The following is a 20,783-nucleotide window of genomic DNA, read 5'->3' as shown; positions in this document are numbered from 1 at the left end:
ATATCTGGGTAAAAATACATCTTTTTAATTGGAATGGAAGGACCTCAGCTTCTTTTTTCACTGGAGGAGATAAACCTCCACAGCTACTTAAAAGCACTGCCAGGAACATTTTCATGCAAGACCACTTTGAAAAGCTGTAGCTGAAATTTTCAACTGTTTAAGCTTGTACTTGCTAAACAACCCGAGTTACTGGATTGTGACAATTTTATTTATACACCAGCTATTATGTGCACTTAAAATAGTTAAATGAAAGTAGCTAACAACAAAATATGCCCAGTATAGTAGTTGGCTCCACGGTGCTGGCAGGTTTGATATGTACAGTGCCGGCTGGGACTATCACTCCAGAAATGGCCCTTCTAATCTTTCATAGTGGTTATAATATTATCATTTACTTTAATTGCATTTGAGGTGGGGAGTGGGAAACTGGCAGCTTTCACAGTAGGAGAGTTTCACAGGGAAGGCTGGTCCAGGTGACAGAATACAGTTACACCAACGTTCAGGAAGCTGATTCACTTACCTTTAGGAACACAAGTCAGCTTTAACACAAACAAAGCCACACCAAAACCCAGCCCCTGGAACTTGGTTAACTGAGCCAGGGTTAAAAATGACCACTTAGCAACGAAGCTCGAAAGAAAAAAAAAAAAAGGACATACACTTGGAAAATTCCAGTTTTAGGAGCACTTTTCCACTTCAAAAAATCTCAGCCAAATGAGAGAAAACCTTCTGTAAGACAATAATGTGCCGTTTAATCTGCGGCGCGTCACCGAGATAAAGTCATGGACAGACCCAGTTTGGAACTCTGTTTATCAAAATAGGCTAAACTTCTGATTGCACTCGTGTTGTCCTGAAGAAACGACCGAAAATTTTCGTCACCAATTGTACAACTTCTCTATACAAAACCCAAAAAGTCGCTCGTATTGTATGTACACGATTCAGGGAGACTGTTGGTACGAAAAAGCAGCCCAGGCAGGGATTTTGCATTTACGAAACGAGAGTTTTCATGAGCACAGGAAGTTTGGTAAATGCAAGCAAAATTCTTCCTTGTGGAGGATTAACAGCAGGTGCACAAATGGATCTTAAAACTTGCTCCTTTACAGGTTTAAACCAGAGACAGACAGTATTAAGACCCAGGACACGGGTTATCGTGACAGGCTCCCGTGAGCGCTGCAGGAGTTCAGTTTTTCATCTGGCAGTCAGATAAGGAACCCAGAAAAAGCATCTGCAGCTGCTCTTCAGCACCCGTAGGGGCTATTTTAGAGCAGCATCAGACATTTGGCATGTGCTAGGAAAAAGGAAGGAAACTACTGAGAAAAAATGGTGGCTGTAGCTGGAGGGAGACGTTTAGGAAAGCCTTGTGGTTTGTCAGTCCCTTCCTCGGAGAGGGCAAAGCCTCCTTGGCACACGCCCCGGCCAGAGCCTGAAAACGGGATCCGGGGAAGGCCAGACACTGATACTTGGGACCTTCCCCACAGTGCCAAAAGGACATGGGAAAGGAAAACGTTCAGGGTTTCGTGCTGTTTGTTTTACTAGTGGAATAAAATCTGAATACCAGAATTCACTGAGAATCTATATACACCACATTTTAGTTAAACACACACCAATCTTAAAGTCAAGATTGACTATTTTTGCATTTGTGCAATGGCTAGAGCTGGGCTAAATTTCAGCCTTTACAGGAGACTTTGGATCAGGGCAGAGCTTCCCGTGTGTTCCGCCTCAGATTCGCAGTTCATCGCAAATGTGGAAGCAACCAATGCAGCGAGCACAGCGCCAAGAATATCCAGGGAACAACAATGCACAACAGATATTCTTGGAATATTAAAACTCGTGTTCCTGGAAGCGGATCTGAGAATCTAGCCACAGCCCTGAACCATAACACAAACTTCAGTTGAAGAGTTTATTCGTTTTATTCTCACTACAAGTTAAACCACCTACAATATCACTTATATATTGCCATTGTTACTCTGGAAAGGTGTGATATAAAATGCTGTAAGACCCGGTACCTTTTCAATTTATATAAACACAGTGAACTTCATTACTGTACATGTACTCTGCAACTACAGCTTAGCTGTAAATCCCCCACACACAATGGTATGGACATTAACCCCTCTATCCCCATTAAACTGTACATCAAGACAATACAAATTTACTGTCCCCACCCACCCCTTACAAAAAAATAATACTCTAAAAGCAACCTACTGCAACTTTTAATTAAGACGATTACATATATTTTAGACCAATTGCTTTAAAGCAAGAAGGCAGTATAAACCTTCTAGGAAAATTTTTATAAAAGAGGTTAAGAAATATAAGACAATTTATACATTTAAAAACTTACAATAAATAAGAGATGCAGGCATTTTTGAATACTAAGTACTATTATCCAATAAAAGAACATCTTGATGTTCTGAAGCCATAGGTTGAAACTTAATTGTTCCTCACATTTCTTCTCATCTCCATGCTTTTAAAATTCATTAACCATGACTGGGTACTATGGCTCATTACTCTTCACAAATACTGTGGCCGGGGAAAAATGGTTAATTTTGCTACTAAAAATGTTATAATACACTTTCTGATCATCATTCTGAAGCGTCCCCCATAGTCAGTGACTCACAGACAGCAGGGCGGTGGCTGCCCCTCTCACAAGTCAAAACAATATTTGCTGGAAGTAACAAGATTCATACCCCATCACAAACAAGTTGCACTGAGAAGAATTATAACTTAGTCCTGCAGTGAAATATCCCTTTTCCTCATTTTTGTCTTGCAAAATTCAGATGAAGATCACAGCATATTCATGATAAAGTTATACAACTGATTCAGCACCACAAAATGAATTGGGAGACATGACCGTCTGTCCTGGGTTGCAGGATCACAGGTTAGCCAGGAGAGTGCATTGTACTGTTCCAGAACAAACCTGAAAAACAAACAACCTGCTGTCAGGCCAACAGATTCTCTCACCGGGATTTCACAGCCCTAATTTACTATAATCCAGCTTCTTTGGCACTAAAAACATGAAGCAGGTTAGCCAACATTCTGAAATAACATGTCTTCCCAATTATTACAAGCAGCTCAAAGCTAAACTTGCTTTCAGTGGAAAGCTGTCATTGTAATTGTCTCTGCTTAATTCATGTCAAGAGGTTCATATATTTAAAAAATACAAAGGAAAAAAATCTGTTGTTTTCTCAACAAGTGTCCCATGTTTGTTTACATGAGTCTGGGCTCCTTCCTTCAGCATTTCAGATTTTCCACAAGATTCTGGCTTAACTACTACTGCCTTCTGTGTTAGACATCAAACTGTCCTTCTATTTGAGAAATTCAGTGTCTTTCAGACATTTTCAGTTGTACCCAACTCTGACTAGTTAAAGAAGGGCTTAGAGATGTTTGGTTTTAACTCCACTGTTCTGTGACACGTAATCACTTAAAGCACAGCGATTTCCCTGGCTCTGGGATGCACTGAGGATATCAGCAGCACAAAAAACCCAACAGCCAGGCAAACAGACATGGAGCTTCACTGCAGCAGCACTGAAATGAAAGGCCCTCCCTCTTTGCAGGTGATCCACCGTACATACCTGAGCACATCAGAAGTTTGATTAGAATCAAGTGGATGGGAGTGTTTACTGTGGAGTAGCTCGTCTGATTGCACTGAAGGCACGTGGAGGTGCAAAGAGGCCTGAGAAGGAAGAAGGAAACCAGAAGTTACTGCCCTGTCCAACCACACCGTATTTTCTTCCCCCCACATGGTAGGCCTGTACTTGCAGTCACCTTCTCTCTCTGACACACAAGCCAAAACAAACCTTATCCCTAAGCCATCAACAAGGAATTATCAGTATATAAAGGTTTCCTTGAGATTCACTCACACAGATCTCTCCTGAAAGCACAGTGCTACTAGTGCAACATATTTTAGGTTTGGTTTTTTAATCCCTTTGCTGCATTAAGTGATTATTAAAAAAGCCACTCAAGTGGCCCAAGATGTGTGGTAACATACAGACTTGGAAATTCAGTTGCTTTCCATGGGACTGGTCTATTTATATGTCATATCTACAACTGTCTAGTGTAAATAATAAATCCTCTCTTCAAAATAATACCCTACACCAAAGCCACAGCTGAGCTTAGGCCAAGAGGAACTGCTAATCCAGACACAAACAAGGCTGCAGAAGATGTATCTGTATCATTAGAAAACAAAGCAGAGTATTAGATGCTGATTTGTGTCAAAAGTGAATAATGTTAATACAGAAAGTTTCTCTGTATACCCATGGATGGTCTTCCATGTGCCAAGGATGTCTTGATTGTGCCATAAAAAGATAAGGGGATCAGACAATACCCAGACAGACACTATAGTGGCTATAATTTGGCAACAGCCAACGTGGAAAAAACAGCTTTTATGCTTTGTATGATACAGAGAGACATTCATTTATTACTTTTTTTACCCAGTGCAAATGAGATATGATCTTGCACTTGTGTACCTTCCTCTGTACCACCACTTCCCACAGTGGTCCAGCCTTAACCAGAGCTCTGTCCAGAAACTCAACCTGTTCCTACAAAATCCTGTAGCCCAGACCACTGTGAGGAAACCACAAGCAAACCAGACCCTCCACAACGTTTGTTACTTCCATGACTCATTTTTCTTCCCTCAAAAAAAAAAGCGAAGACAAAAAGCCGAATCTCAAGAATTCCACATCCAACCTCTCCTGAATCAAAAGCAGAGTATCCCAAGAGACAAGCAGTGCCTTTGTTTGGAACACCCCAGTTCCCAGCTCTGATCCCTGCAGGACGGCGGCTGTACGGTACCTTAAGGAACAAGGGACACTGATTTTGTGCTTGAGGACACGCTGACCAAAACCAGTCAGGCAATGGACCTGCTTTGGCAGTTGACACAAAATAGCCGAGGGCCAGTGGCTGCTGCAGAATATTGGTGACTTCATCGTGGGATTCCGTGGACAGCAATCGGTCTGTGCCTTGACCCTGCAACACAACAGGGAACGGTTTCGTGTCACGAGAGCACTGACTTGGCAGAAATTATCTGTGGCTTTTGAAACACAAAGCATCTTGAAATATCCAAGCGTTACATGACAAGCCAAGCGATTCACAACTTTTCGTTCCACAAAAGGAAGTGAGCAGATGGAGAAAAAGCAGACAAAACACACAGAGTTGCATTTACTGCAATAGTTACCTTGCCCATATCACCTCCATGGGGGTAGTGGGACCCTGGAGAATGCACGGGGGATCCACCAGGGGATGCAGGAAGAATATTTATAATATCGGGATCAAGATCATCTCCAGTGTCTAACAAGTCAAAGATTCCCATTCCATCTGCTCCATCTTGAAAAAGAACAAGAGCAGTGAGTTCCTACAGTTTCCCTATGCACAGGATATGACAATGCACTCTGAAATGAGTGATCTTCCACAGCAATGGAAATGGCTCATCAGAACAAACCCAAGGCACGAACCATTGTTTGTGTTGAAGGCCAGGTCCAGGTTCTCAGTGGTGTACGTTGAGGATGCCACTTGCACAGAGGCAGACGTGGGGAACACCAGGATGTGGGTGCAGGACGTGTCCTGGGGGGTGTTCAGCTGGGACGTCTGCATGTTCAGGGTGGTGCTGCGCCCGAACACGGAGCCCGTCGAGACCGAATCTGTGGGGACAGACCAAGTGTTTCCTCAGTTCCTCAAACCCTGCACTAGCAGCTCCTGTGCCAAAATGAGAGAGAGTTCCCCCAATACCTGGCATGATAATGAAGGATCCCTGTGGTTCCATGGCCACCAAGCAAGCACTGAGGATGCTGGGAGAGTCTGCAGCAGAGATCCCACACATCCTGCACATGTCTTTGAGTCTCTTGCTCAGGGACTGCAGGTTCCGGCGGCTCAGCAAACAGCTCCAGTCTGAGGGGACAGAGGACACAGGTTTGTCTAGAACAGTTCTTGCTGCACAACACAGATTTGTATTTTACACATCACAGTGTGTGGTACAAACTGTACATCTGTTCACGTAGAATATACAAAGGAACTCCAAAATATCTCGGTTTTCTTCCAGAAACAGCGACAGACACTTGATGTTATTGAAAAACTAAGGCTTCAAATTCAGTTTCAGACTCCAAAAAATGCTAATGTTACCTTTTAATTCCCCGTGTCCTATTCTTCCTAAACGGCCTATTACGACCCTCCATGGCAAAGAGCTCATCTGCACAAGTCCCAGGCACCATTCCCAGAGTTTCTGAAGGCCAAGTCTGCGGGCAGAACCCTTTTTCCTGCGAGCTCTAGAATTGAGAAAGAAGGGAAAACTAAGCTAAAACCCACCTGCAACAAGTCTTTATTGCCACATTTGGAACTCATGAATTGACCAGTTTGGTTCTTACCTGTTGGGTACATCAATGTTAATGATGCAGGTTTCTAACTGCTCCCCGTACAGGTCTGTGCAGGATGCAAGGAGCCATCTCTGATCGTGGGACAAACAGTAGCCCACAAAAAGCACGTTGTACTTCTGGCCAGCTTCTCCAAAGGTTTCTCCCAGTTCTGTCTGCTTGTCCTTTACTGGGGCCAGTATGAAAGGAGGGGTGTAGAGCCGAATACACTCAGGTCTCTGTAAAGGTGACAGAACAGACAGTGAAGTTTTGGGCAGCAATTCCTGCTAACAGCTCTACTCAGTTACACGTTTAACAAACAGGGACCTCTCTCTGATCTCCATCTTTACACAAACCCCCAAGGACACTCACATCAGGGCTCTTGAGGGCAGTTTCCATGGCTAAACCTGGGCCAAAGCCAGTCAAGGTTTTCACGTTGGTGGACGTTGGGAGAGGCCTCCGACACTGAGTGAAAGCTGAGAATGCCAAAGATTTTAAATGCTGGGTGTAAATCTGCCGGTCTTCGTGTTTCACAGGCTGGAGCAGGTACTGACATGGGACAATCTGGAACACATTGAAGAAGGGCAAAATAAATCACTGCGTCATCATTAAATGGTTTTTGAGACAGAATTTGGGTACACTGCTTTTTGAATTTTACTTGGGAATCAAATGTCTCTGGTTCTTGACTCGTGCTGCCTCACCTGCACAGAAATGATGTTCTTGATGTTGGGAGGAAGAACCTGAACCATCTCGAGGAAGCAGCGCAGAAGTCCAAGTGTCCACAAACTGGATGAGCTGCTGTTCTCATCCTTTTTTTCATATGTGAAAGGATCAATGATGTAAACTACAATTGCAGGTGGATAAGTGATAGCATGTGAATCTCCATCTGTGGGGACTCCGACTTTATCACGATCCATAGTGCTGCCAAGGGAAGTTCAAAACCAGTTACAAAAAGCTGAGTTTTATAAAGATTTGTTTTTACTTTAAGATCAAATTGTCAGATATTAACCTGAAAGACCTTCAAGTCAATTCTGATGCAAGAAACAGCATTTTTATTTCATTTTTCTCTGAGTTTATGAGTAACTCTGAATCCCTTGTCTTTTCTTTAGCCTTTTTCATTACAGCAGCTCAACTGTTGCTTAACTGGGGAACAAGAATATCTACAAGGCCAGTCTCTCAGTAAGAGCTGTATTCACTACTACAACTTTGATTATAGAAAATAGAACTCTAAGATGGTGCCAATTATCTATTTCTCCCCCCCTCCCCAGCCCTTTAAAATACAGAAGTGAACACTTTGGTGAATTTTCTCTCTTTGGAGAGAGAAGCAAAAAAAAGACAGTTTATTTCTGTACCACAGCAGACACTGAGGTGCAATTAGAACTGCAGCTACAACTGGAGCCAGAAAGTTCAGCTCCACCATCACTGACTGTCATTCTCCCTAAAAAGCAGCCTGGTGACCAGAAAATAAACACAGGAATTTTACTAAGGGGATGAGAGCGCATTAATAGGTTCCCAGGAGCTGAGCCGAGGGGTTTTCCAGCTGCAGGTTCCGTACCTTTCCGAAACCTCCGGGTGTGGCTGTGCAGGAGCCGCGGTCGTGTCCCCAGCCATCGCTGTTGGCTGCAGCGTCGGCTGCTGCTGCTGCCCCCCCGCCTGCCCGTTCTGCACCGGCGCCGCCTGGGCGGGCAGGGCGGCGGGAGTGCTGCTGCCCAGGCTGCTGAAGGGGGGGAAGGAGGAAGGTTTGCTCGTGGCAATGCCACCGCCCAGGCTGGCAGAGGAGGAGGAGGGGGCAGTGGTGGTCAGCGTGGAGTTGGCCGTGGTGGCTGCAGAGGACATGGCACTGTTGGATGTCACCGTGATGGTGCTACTGGTGGGGGCCGCGGGAGCCGACGCCGGAGGGTTGGGATTCCCAGCGCCGGCTGGCACTGAGGGCAGAGCAGAGCCCGGCTGGCTGGAGGGAGGGACCAGGTTGGTTTGCGAGAGTAAAGAGTTGTCCAAGGGCTGAGAAGCAAGATAAGGACCTAAAAGCAGAAAAAAAGCACAAAATTTTTACTGAAACTGTTTTAAAGCTCATGTAAATCTACAGCCGTAACAAAACAGAGAGCAAACCTTGAGCATATGTTTTACCTCCCAAATTCAAATACCTGTATTAAATTTACAAATTCTACTATTTTCACAAGAATCTTTCAGAAATTTCCAGAAATCTCTTTTTAAAATAATTTTGTTTCCAGCCATGCTGCATTGCTGGAAATCACTGCCTCAGAATCCAAGTCACCAGTAGACAAAGACAACCAAAATCCCTGTCAGGCAGCAACACTGCCATTCCCTAAAGGCACTGCTGGATGAGAAGAGGCCATTTTAGCACATATTGAAACATAGGGGGGTTGGATTTTCCCCTTTCGAGCTTAAACCCAGAAAATCGCCAAGATCAGTAAGACAATAAGCCACGGTGTCTTCTCTTCTGTTGGAAAAGAGTGAGTGGTAACAGTGTGAAATAAGAAACACTGAAAAACAAGTCCTACCCAGCTCATATCTGCAAACTTGAGCGTAGAGTTTGAGTTTGGAAAAGGCTTCGTTGTTGGCATTGGCTGTCTGGGAGAACCACTCCGTGACCAGCTTCTCCGAGAGCTTCTTGGAGGCCGTGGGGCCAACCCTCATGATCCCATCAGGCAGCAGCTTACAGATGGGCCTGTGCTGCCCAAGCCTGCAGGACTGCAGAGAGGGGAAAACAGGAGATAAGGAGCTGCTAAGCCTTAAAAACTCTTAAATACCATACAAAAGACATATCACAAGGGCAGAGACCTGTCAGTTTAGTTCCAATTTTCCAAAGCAAATTTTAATTCTGAAATTACAGGGCTATGAAACATCGTAAAGTGATTTGATGGTTTATTTTCAGCGTGTTCCTGAATGCAAATAGGCCGGTTGATACACCATCTACTGTAACCTTTCCCACAATCCGAGCGTGCAATTAACGAATTAAATGGAGGTAAAACAATTAGCGTGGCAATACAGGGGTTGGCCACCGAGTGGCGTTTGGCGGACAAGGACTCTGCAAACAGCGACCGCTGAGGGGAACGGCAGCAGCACAGACAGCCCTTATCTTCCAAGTGCCCATTCCCAAAATCCTCCCGAGCAGCTTTCCGAGATAGCATTGTGTGCAGCGTTTGTATCGGCTCAGACAAGCCTGATAAGTCCCTGTGAGCACGTATTAGGAACAGCCTTTCACAAATCCATTCCCTGTACCTCGTATATGGCAGTGAGATCCCGAAAGAAGCTTTTGGCTCCGTTGAGCAGAGCCTCGTTCTCCGGGCACACCACGACATAGGCAACGTCCCTCTGGGATCCATAAGGTTCCAGCATCAGCCTCTCCCAGTAGGGCAGAGCAAACGGAGACAGCACCAGGAAATCGTAATCGTATCCCAGCAAAAACGTTGGGATTGGCAGTGGTTCCGGGGACTCGTCGGTTCCTGGAAAAGCAAGACACGTTTTCCAGTATATTAAGCAGAAAGCTAAAAATGAACACCCTGCTTCTAGGAAACATGGGCAAAACAGCCTCTAATTCCCAGCAGCTCCCAGGAAGGAGCCCTGATAATCAATGGGATAGTTCTCATTTTAATAGATTCGAAGTATAGGATCGACCCTCTGCAAAAAAGCATCAGCTCATTATTACGTGACGGCTCTCAGGGCCTCAAGAAGCTGTTTAATAGTTTTAATAGTGTTTAATAGTTCTATTAGTTCCCAGACAATCAGGAAAAGATCTGGACTGTCCAAGAAGCCTTTCCCCATGGAGCCAAAGCCATCAGGGACCAAAGACAGAGAAGAAATGTAAATATTTTAAGCAGATAAGTAAAGGGCCAGAGGAGGAAACAAACTTAAGAAGGTGCATTTAGATGTACTGTAAATGTGTAATTGCCACATTCCAAATATAGCTCCAGAAGATCTGCTGGTGAAAGGTCACTCCTGTGCACAGTGGTAAATCAATCCCATATGCTAATGAAGTCATTAAACCTGAGTGCACAAAATTCACCTTTATCTGGAAATGTGCACCACGTGTTGGCCACTCCAAACATTTATTGAGACAACACGCTGGATAACCTCAGATCTTGACCAGTCCTGAAGCTACTGAGCAATAAACCACACCTTTTCAAGCATTTCAAACTCAGTATTTTTAACTACTCTCTTTTTAGGGTAATTAAAAGGGGGTAATTCTTTTGAATGAAAGAATTTTGAGTAAAAAAACCCTGAGCAGTTACTCAGTTTTTAACATTAAAACCACCTCTGCAATCTCAGTGGATGAAGTGTCAGGTGTGTACAAACAGTGCAAGCCAAGTTGTAAATTTTATATGCACATCTTTAATTCATTGCCTGTTTTAAGGAATATAAATATTTTGTGTTTTTCCAAAGAGAAGAATTCTCCCCTGTCTAATAGCTCTCGTTAGTGCAAAGAAAGGTCAAGTGCTGTTTAGAATTCCAATAGGCTGAGCAGCACCCCAGCCACTGGGCCTTGGTTGGATGGAGCGGTGGGAGCAGACAGAATTCCATGGATTTGTTACCGTAGGAGCCTCTCCCAGCCATCTTGTGGAACTGCTGCCACGTGAGGGGTCCCTGCACCCCCCAGGACCGGACCGTTCGCTTCTTCTGGATGGCGTCCTGGAGAACGGGCTGGAGCGAGAGGAGCATCCGCAGGATGTCCTGGGAACACTGCATGCTCACATCCACCACTGCAGGGACAACAACATCATCAGGGGCTCCTGCAACAGCAGGGCACAGCACAGCCCCCCACAAACGGCCCAGACCCCCGAAATTAGGGACAGAATCGAGATTTTAAACCGAAAGGCCGCGATATCTGAAGTTCAGCACACCCTCATTTACAGCTCTCCCTCTTCCCCTCTCAGCCACTTCAAAAAAATCCACCTGCATTTTTTGTATTTTTTTTTCCTCTGGAGTTTTTCCCACTGAAAGGCTCCCATCTTATGAGTTAAAATAAAGCAAAACCTCCTAAAATAAAACAAATAACCAAACCAACCAACCAACCAACAACAACAACAACAATCCCAAACAAGTTGTGGAATCCTTAAATCCCGGCTTTCCCTCCCAACAAAGGCGGGTTTGCAGACTGCCACCCAGTGCTCACTGCAGAGAAGGCCAGAGAAGCCTCCAGCAGCCTCAGCCCATTTCATCGTGTGCCACCTCTGGGCCATTTCGGGTACAGGGTTTTAGAAGAGAAATCTGACACAAAATTTGGTGCGGCTACAATTTCCAAGCCTTCTGTTTCCAAGTATCCTTACAGCTTTTTATCCCAAACCTCAAGGTCACAGCAACACCGAGTCTTCTCCTGGGTGCCTGAAAACATCAATTTATCCCCAGCCTGGGTTTTCCAAGTGAATCCCCCAGGGATCCACATGAACCTGGCTGTTCTGTCAGTGCTCCTCATCTCATCACCAATGTGAACTGCAGCTCCCTGGGATCCAGAACTTTACCTTTCACCCCTAACCCTGTGGATTTGCTACTTGAAAATACTGTTAGAAATATGCAAGTACACACAACAAAGGGCATTCCTTGAGAAAGGCCCTAGAAGGAAAAACCCAAGGATCTCTGGCAGATCCAACACACAGTGAAGGCTACAATAATGCTTTTTTTTGTCAGACATGCTGTTAACCCACTGCGTCCTCCCCCTTAAAGAAGTGGGAATGCCAAGTGAATCAGAGCAGTTTAATTCTACCAGAGTGGCCTTGACAATACAGGCACCACTTGAACCTCTCCACTTCCTACAGGCATCATTCCAGAGCCTCTGTAGAGCCAGGAGCTGCTTTAGAGGATAAACCCAGGGAAGTGCTGTGGACAGTGACAGTGGTCTGATGTTACACTTCACACATATATTAGGAATTTACACCTGATGGCAGCCTAGGCCTTACTCTGCTTGGTGTGTGAGCACAGAAAGTAAAAGGACCGGTTATTCTGAACAGAAGTTTGCACAGACACACAGGTGGCAAAAACAGCCTTAAGCATCCAATATTCACAAAGGAAAACCACAAAAAAGGAACCTTGAAAAAAAAAAAAGAAAGAAAAAGAAAACACAAAAAAACAGGTGGACAAGTAGGTGGATAAGCTATTTCAATACTTACCATTTCTTTTTGACCAGTGGTGCAAGCAAGTAGTTTTCACAAGTGCTTCATCAACTTTCCCTCCTGACATATTGTCCATGAACTGCCGTCCGTGTTCCAAGGCCAAGTAGCAGTCATTGCAACAATCCCTTTCTTCCACGCGTACCACGCTGGGAACGGCCCCGACTTTGGGAATGGAGTCTTGATCTGCTGCTCCGAAGGGGGAGAACAAGTTGGTGCATTGATCCTGCAGCAACAGTATCAACTCATCGGGCAGCTTCTCGGGCTCCTTCAGCCCCCCGCTGCCGTGCTCGATGGCCGTGGCCCGGAGAGCCTCGAAGCGTTTTTCCGCCTCTTTGCCGCACTCCGTGTTCCGCCCCAGGATGTCCAACTCATCCTCCAGGAACAGCCCAGAGCTGTTGCCAAATTTTCTGTTCATGACAGCGCTGAAGCCACAGGTACACCTGTACTGGGCCTCCTGCGTGGGGTCGGGGATGTAAACTCCAACATCAGCACCTTTGATGTTCATGTTGCAGACGCAGATGCAGCAGCTGTCGAAGTTGCAGTCCTTGAAGAGGTTCATGACGGACTCGGAGAGGATGAGGTTCACGTACAGGCTGTGTGCCTCTGGGATGGAAGGCACGGTGGCAGGTTCCACGGAGTTCAGGGGCCTGCAGGTGGACGGGGTGGAAGCCGGGGAGTACAGGTCCGAGTTCTCGTACTTCACCGAGCCCTGGGCGCTCGCCGGCCCTCCGGCCCCGCGCGGCGTCCGCGGAGTCCTGGGTGTCCTGGGAGTCGGGAAGCGAGGGGTGGAGGGAGAAGGGAGGATCCCGGCGCCGCTGTTGCTGGGAGGGGCACTGCTGGGGGGCATCCCAAACGGAGTATGGGTCTGGGGGGTGTAGGCAGGGCCGTACTCCTGGTCCAGAGTGCTCCCGTCGCTGCCAGGGCCACAGGGAGAAGGAAAGGCTTTAATGCACAACATACTGGGTTTGAAGTCGAAGACTTAAGATTTCTAAAGAAGGACCTTCCTAATTAATATTTGCTTTTTTAAGATAGTCTTTCATAATCCACAGCAAGATTTTTCACTCCCTAAGGAACTTCAAGAGCATTTGTTCTAAATGACTTTGCAGGACTCCCACTGACAGCACTGTTAAAGAATCTTTCCCTGCCTCCTCTCATCTTTTCCTTTGCACAAAGCTCCCAGGAAACAAGTGTGGCCAGAATAAATTATAAATTCTGTGGTTGTATGGAGTCTAAAGGACACCTTTTTTATTCATGTTTTATTTACATGTGTGTTGACACACACTGAGAAAATACAGCAGCTCTATCAATAGTAAATTCAGCTGAATCCACAAGGAAAGTATCACCTGGAAACATTTAACATTTTCTTTCCTAAGCAGCTGAGTATCTCCAAAGACCTATAAGGCTAATGAGACCTGGAAACACTGCTTATGAATGACCTTAACAGAAGAAACATCAGTATTTAATCCAGGATTTAATATTCCTATAAATTTATCAATTATCCTTGTTGCCTAATCCATTTATACCAGCAACTAATGCAGAAGAGAAAAAGGAACAAACATTTCCCTCAAGAAGAGCTGCCAGCAAGACCCTCCCTACCCACTGCAGGGCACAGGAATGCCCCTGCAAGGCTGAGTCCAGGCACAGTCACACTGGGCACAGCTTCCAACCAGAGGGAATGTTTTCCTAATCCCAGCACAGCTGAGAGTGCTGCTACTTTAGAAAATAATTTAAGAAACAGCAGCACCACCTACCAAGCCCTTGTACTACACCACCACAAAAACAAAGTCCCAAGTTTACATTTATCTTGATTGTTTACCATCTTCATTACTTATTAAACCTGGCCTTGCACCATTAAGCTTCCCCAAGAAACCTTTAAAGGAATAAAATGCATGTACAGTTAAGAAGCTATTTGGGAAGAATCTCTTCCAGCAGCTTTAACCATAAGGATCCTTCTAAAAACCCTTGTCTTTAGTTGTACGAACACGGTGTATCTACAAATTTCTGATTTCTGATTTCCAAAATAAACATTATTTGGAAATAACATCCCAAAGCTTAAAACCCTTCAAAGGTCATACCCATCTTTGATGAATGGCATGGCAGGGCCTGGAGGGAGCAGATCCAGCTTTCCCACAGCCCAGCTCTGGCGGTAAATGCATTCCTCCGGCAGTTTGATGGGAGGGAGACACTGGCTGGGAAGCGTCTTCAGGGGTGCAAACATGGAACATCCCACTAAAGCTTGACAGTTCTCAGGTTTATAGACATAAGAATAATCCTGGAAGTGAGATATGGGAAAGCATTAGTGTGGGAATTTGATCAGTTCAGCAATTGAAATGTGTCTCCATAGAACAGGACCGAGTTCAAGCAGTGGCTCTTTCACACTAAACCCTGACATTGCTGTAGGACAAAGCTGAGATGTGTGCACAAAATATTGACACCCACGGGTTCCAAAGAGCAATATATCAACACAAACAACAGGGAATGCAGTGACTGAAATGCACTTCTACAGTTTACTAACGGTTCTTTAGGTCTTACTCGCCCTTGAAGTTTAAGGGGTAAAAGACCATAAACTGCTTACTCCAAAGTGTATTAACTCCCCTGGTATAAAGCAAGTTACAAATTGTACTTAGTTTCCCAGCATTCCTATTCAGATTGAAGCAATGAACTGCACAATAAATCATTATCAGGACTACCAGCACTACCCACCTTTATTTCAGCAGGTTTGGGGCTGCAGAAACCCTCGTCCACTTCAATCCTGAACTGAGCTCCCACAGTGGAGCTGTTCCCTTCAAGTACTGTTCCTCCAAGTGTAGTGTCCATGCTGCCATACTCCTTATTGTTCATGTTCATGGGAGAAAACCCCATAATGTGCTGTTCCAATGAAGGTGGAGTTGGATACATCTTATGGAGATCTGCAGTGCCTAATTTCAGATCAGAAGTTGACTTTAGAGCATGGAAACATTCCCAAGTGTTCCCTGTGTCTCAAAATTCCAGAAGGGCAAATGAAGGGTACATTTCCAAATTCCCACAACATAATAGAGTGCAATGTTTAGAGCTAGCATTCTCTTTAGGAAAAAAACCCACAAATAAAGCTTACTTATGCATGACAGTGGGTCCAGATTTCCTGTTTTTGCCTCTTTGCAGTTGGATTTGTCGTCAGCACCGTTCACTGTCCGTTTGGATCCAGGCTAAGAGAGAAGGATTGGAATTAAATCACTTCAGACATAAACACTGTTCATGTTTCCTGCTAACAGGAAATTTCACAGCTGAGACTTTGTATAATATTTAGAAAAATCGAAATAAATCAGGAGCCCAGTGCCAGAGGTTGGGGTTACACTTAATGCTGGTCACCCAAAGAACGCTCTCCCACCAAGTCCTGGTGCCATTAAAGTGAAAGACTAGTTATAGAATAACCCTCAGCACATTAACAGACACCAAAAAAGGCTAAATAGGGCTGCCCACAGTCCCCCAGAATGCTCCCAGAGCCATAACATCACTGGTGTTACCACAGGAACAGGAGCAGAAGAGACAGAGAAACACAAATCCTGGAACACGAGATACAGGGAAGAAAAACTTGAAATTAAAAGAATGAGCTATATTTTATCATGTTTACAGATTATAAGAGTCCTCATGTTTCAGAGCAAATACACTTCCTTTACATACTGATGACCTTTGATGGCTTTAAGATCCTTCAGCCCTTACTCAGCTGCAGCTCCCATTAAAGTTGATGGGCATTTTGTCTGGGTAAGGGGATTTGGGATTAAGCACAGAGCAAAGCACAGTTCAGAAAAGACAACTGATTACAAACAGTATTGAAATAGAAACTAGAAAGATAATGGATTCGGAGCCATCAGAGACTGCAAGAGAAACTGTTCCAAGATAATAACTGCTGCAGTGAAGCAGCTTATTTGGCACAATGTCCACAGATTTAAATGCCTTTTTTCTTTCAGAAGTTGCTGTTTTCTTTCAGTATTACCTTGATTAACCAGTTAAACAGATCAGGAAAGAGAGCACTAGGACCTGCTGAATCTGTAAAATCAGGTATATTCAAGCAGCATGTACTGTGTGGATTGTAAGGAACTAAGATCAAAAGGTTGTTTGCATCAAAAATGTGACTGTGTGAGTCGAGGAGAACAGAACGTCTGCCACCGAGAGCCACAGCGCTTGTTTACACCCATGTTTTGCAACCTCTGCTACAAATGCCAGGAAAGAAAAAAAGGAAATCAAAACCCCAAAGCACAAAAAGACAAGACTTGTTCCTTACTGTGAGTTCATCTTCATCTGAGTTGAAGAGATTGTCCAGGTCTGTGTAGGACACCACCAGGTCTGTCTCGTGGAACAGGCTGGTCGATGCCGTGCGGGCGTGGGCAGCGATTCGTTGGGCATCTGAGAGGCACAAACATTGCACACATCACACACATCACACACCACTGGCAACAAATCTGCATTAAAAACTTCACTAAAGAACTATTTCCACAGCTGGAGGGAAAAGGAAACAAAAGGGAGTAGTATATTCATGGTTCCACTCATCCATCTTACGCATAGGTGAGAGCCCTTCATTTTATAACATTTAGATTTTAGATTTTTATTTTTTTTTGAGATTTTTAGGTTTAGATTTTTTAGATTTTTAGTTTTTAGTTTACAGTACACCAGTATCTCATTCACTAATGAGAAAAATAAGGCCACATTTATTTGCAAGATGTAACAAAGAAGTGTTCCAAGCAGGCTGAAGGGGTGGGGAAACACAAAGCATAAACCACAAAACTTAGCAGCCTGTTGGAATTTATTGGCTATTCGAGGTATCATTAATAGAGCACAGTTAAAGAGAGAGAAAAAAAAGCCTCTTTACCTTGCTTGACAGAAGGACTAAACAGAGACATTGCATCCTCTCCTTCATGGGATAAAACTGTAACACTGGATGTTCCATCCTCAGCCTGTTAAAAAAGGAGAGGAAAGTTGGCCTAAATTAATTGGTGGGGTGGGAGGTGTTTTATCTCCCAGGGGGAATTCTGTACCTATGGAAGTATCAGGTTGTCCCTCTCCTGAGAGCTCTGGGGGCACTCTGGGGGTCTGGCAGGGGGACTGGCTCAGGGAGAACAAAGTTTGGGGTACAGACAGCAAAGGGTTTGTGTTGGGGTGAATTTAAAAAGCAAGTTGTGGATTCTCACCACAACACCTGTGAAAAACACTTGATATCAAATGCTGCACATTACCTACACCAGTTACTGAGTGAAACCCCTGGTGCCAGCAGGGCATCCCCACACAACTAGGCCTAATGAGCAAATGATTTCATGTCCAAGCTCTCAAGCAGTTGGATTTTCCCCTTTTATGTAGGGTGCACTTTTGCTCTCAGTACAAGTCTGGTGTAGCTGTGCTGAAGTGCAAAAAACCAAATAAAAATTGCAATTCACTGTCCAGGCAACGAGTCAGGGCTCACCTCACCTACCCCCAAACCTTTCCACTCCTGAGCAAAGCACTTGCCTTGTTCTTCCCCTCTCCCCAAGCACCTGCCAGCACCTATTTCCACAGGAAAGCCACTGAGCCAGAGTGATGCTTGTTGTGCTGCAGCAACGCTCTCCCAGTGCCACCCCCAAACCCTGCTGCACTGGCACCACCAGCGTGTCACCAAAACTGCAGGGGCAGTTGCACACATGCTGCTTGATTTCATAGATCATTTCTGCTGGGATATCATATTTTTAAATTTACCCCTCAGAAAACAGGGAAGGATTTAAATCCTTGCTGCCTAAGGCAATTTGGGTTAATCTCATCACTGGTTGGATCCTCACTCTTTTACTCACCTTATGTTTCTTCCCAGCCTCCCTCTCAATGTTCTGCCTCTCCTTTTTACTGTCAGGAAACAGGAATTCCACATCACCATCCACAAAGGCATAAGGATCAATCTCGGGCTCCTGGTCAGCCTCTGTTGCTACAGCTGCCAGGAATTGGTTTTTACTCTGATACTGTTGCACCAGTTCATCTGAAACCTTCAAAGGTTTCCTACATTGCACCATTAATCTGAGCAGAAGGAAAGGAAAAATCACAAAGGAATTATTTCTCATTTATTACATGGAATTATTTCTGCTATCACACAGCAACTTCATCATCCCTTCCCACTTCCTTCCTTCCCACCCCAGCCTCAGAGAACTTTTTGGGCTAAAGATGAAGTCATTAGTGCTTTAATATCAGCTCCTTGCACACGTCAGACACAGCCCTGTGATTCATCCTGCCCAGCTCTCCTCCTGCACTGTCAATTCACATAAAGATCAGCAATTTATCCCGGGTCAGAGCTGTCATTTATTATAAAGTACAAGTGTATTAAACTATCCACATCCACCCAGAGAAACTCAGCAGGTTACAGAATTACTCAGTGCCATTCCCAAAAAGAGCCTGAGCAACACCAACCACAACTAAAGCACACAAGTGTCCCTGTGTTTAGTGACATTTATATCACTCAGATCGATACAAACGAAGCTTCCAGCACTCCACTACCTCATTTACTAATGAGAATTAAAAAACCACATTTGCCTTCATCAGCATTTTTCTTTTCTTAACATTCTGAGCCAAAACTCGAGTTGGTAAATACACAGAAATTCATTTTTTCTCTCAGGAGTATTAGTTTTACAAATATAACATTGCACCAGGAAGAAGAGATATTGGCAAGTAGAAAGCTGTTGTGATTAGGAGCATGATTATTAGGAGCATGATTATTTCCTGCACATCCTTGTCAACTACAGGGTGTGAGAAAGAACATGGAAACAGTTTTACTTTGTCACAGACCCTTCCTAGAAACTGGTTTTTCAGAAAAAAAAAATTCTTCAGAGTCAGCAGCAGTGGCAAATCCATCCATGCTGCTCATCCATGCTCAATAAAACCTTTCTTTTCTCCTAAATCCTGCAAAAATTGCCATCAGAAAAGAAAAAAATAAAAGGGGGTAAAATCAAGATGGAAACTACTTTCCAGCAATAAGGAATTAAACACCTGGAAAAGTACATCATGAAGGCAAGTAGTGCTTTCCAGGATTTTTTATCACCACAGAGGAAGGGAACAGCCAGTTATTCTGGGGGGAAAAAACTCTGATAAGTTCTTAAATCAAACTGGGAGCCACACAAGGAAAGACCATGTCCTGAACAGCAAAAAAAAAAAAGGAAATATCTGGTTGGCTGATGTGAATTCCAGGCAAAAAAAAAAAAAGAAGGCACTAAAAATCCTATAAAGCACATCTTCAAAGAGCTGAGACAGGCACCACCCAAACTTGAAACAGGGAACACAAGAGATGGTTACCAAGTGTGAGCACAGAGCTGCAATAAATACAACACTGGCTCTCCCAGCTCCCCTCCACAGCCACTCCTCCTGCTGCCACCAGTGGGACAGAAAATCAGCCCCGAGTTTCTGCCTGCTGAGGAGCTGCTTCCACTCTTCTACCACAAACTAAACACACTAAATCCTAAAATAAAACCCCTCAATAATTGATGCTGATCACAGGAAGAGTCTCCTGTCACCTGAACAGGGATAAAAAATGTGGAGCAAAAATAATCATCAGCAGCAGCAAGGGAGTCGACAGAGGCAGCTCTGGGTGCACTTTGACTTCCTCAATCATGGAATTCCTCAATTCCTAAGCCCAAATTTGTCACCTCTGCATCCAAGTCCCAGCCCTGGGAAGCTCAGACTCCTCTTAACAGCCCTGTCAGCACCTGGTGCTTCCCACTGTCCCCCTCTTCCAGGAAGGGGAAGGTGGGAGACAGGGAATCTCTTACTCAGGACAACAGCAAAGGAGACACAGCCCCAAAGGTTCTGCCCCAGGCTTTTGGGTCTCATGGTCTGGGGGTTTTGGTGGTGGTGGTTTGGGGTTTTGGGGAGCTTTTCTTGTTTTTCCAGTTAAAGAAAACCCAAGTTCATTCATTCTGCAGTAAAACAGCTCAAATATAAGTTACAACACTAAAACCATCAGTGTTAATCTTTTCCTCCATTGCCCTCAAACTCCATAATTTATTAAATCTTAGCATCAAAAAAAGGTGACCAGTTCCTTTATCCTGATTCAAACAGCAGCAGAGCAGAACCTTTTACAAGCTGGTGCTCGATAACACTAATTTTCAGGAATAAATTCTATTTATTCAACAAAAACCTATTTTTAAATAGTTATGGACTACACATACTTTATTTCATGACAACATTAGCTCATGTTAGGACAAACTAAATAAAGAAATGTTCTCATGTCCTAATGAACAAGGGTTTCCTACACCATCTGAGGCCCAAGAGCAGTTCACAACAGACACACAGACACTTGTTTTCTTTGAATAACCTCAAATCCTGAAGCCTTTTGCACAAC

At 44.4% G+C, this 20,783-nt stretch overlaps 1 protein-coding gene across 1 annotated transcript in view; it reads right to left on the bottom strand.

Annotated features, from left to right (window-relative positions):
* Positions 1-1,564: 1,564 nt before the first annotated feature.
* The window catches only part of MED13 (mediator complex subunit 13), a 51,205-nt gene continuing 31,986 nt past the window's right edge, over positions 1,565-20,783 (bottom strand). The window contains exons 10-30 of the mRNA XM_027743173.2: positions 18,256-18,472; positions 17,307-17,391; positions 16,722-16,843; positions 15,555-15,645; positions 15,164-15,378; positions 14,536-14,732; positions 12,458-13,374; positions 10,886-11,053; positions 9,576-9,799; positions 8,855-9,044; positions 7,888-8,353; positions 7,034-7,253; positions 6,705-6,896; positions 6,348-6,571; positions 6,106-6,248; positions 5,716-5,874; positions 5,442-5,627; positions 5,165-5,313; positions 4,783-4,956; positions 3,564-3,664; positions 1,565-2,908 (exon numbers count right to left, since the gene is read on the bottom strand). Coding sequence (XP_027598974.2) covers positions 2,776-2,908; positions 3,564-3,664; positions 4,783-4,956; positions 5,165-5,313; positions 5,442-5,627; positions 5,716-5,874; positions 6,106-6,248; positions 6,348-6,571; positions 6,705-6,896; positions 7,034-7,253; positions 7,888-8,353; positions 8,855-9,044; positions 9,576-9,799; positions 10,886-11,053; positions 12,458-13,374; positions 14,536-14,732; positions 15,164-15,378; positions 15,555-15,645; positions 16,722-16,843; positions 17,307-17,391; positions 18,256-18,472 — 4,573 coding nt within the window. The 3' untranslated portion in view covers positions 1,565-2,775. The remainder of the gene's footprint in view (positions 2,909-3,563; positions 3,665-4,782; positions 4,957-5,164; positions 5,314-5,441; positions 5,628-5,715; positions 5,875-6,105; positions 6,249-6,347; positions 6,572-6,704; positions 6,897-7,033; positions 7,254-7,887; positions 8,354-8,854; positions 9,045-9,575; positions 9,800-10,885; positions 11,054-12,457; positions 13,375-14,535; positions 14,733-15,163; positions 15,379-15,554; positions 15,646-16,721; positions 16,844-17,306; positions 17,392-18,255; positions 18,473-20,783) is intronic.

The sequence above is a fragment of the Pipra filicauda genome, unplaced genomic scaffold (genome assembly GCF_003945595.2).
Source record: "Pipra filicauda isolate LSUMZ 115617 unplaced genomic scaffold, ASM394559v2 scaffold211_size2331000_pilon, whole genome shotgun sequence".
NCBI classification, from domain to species: domain Eukaryota; kingdom Metazoa; phylum Chordata; class Aves; order Passeriformes; family Pipridae; genus Pipra; species Pipra filicauda.
The sequence above is the reverse complement of the archived record's forward strand: the minus strand, read 5'-3'. Positions and strand labels throughout refer to the sequence as shown.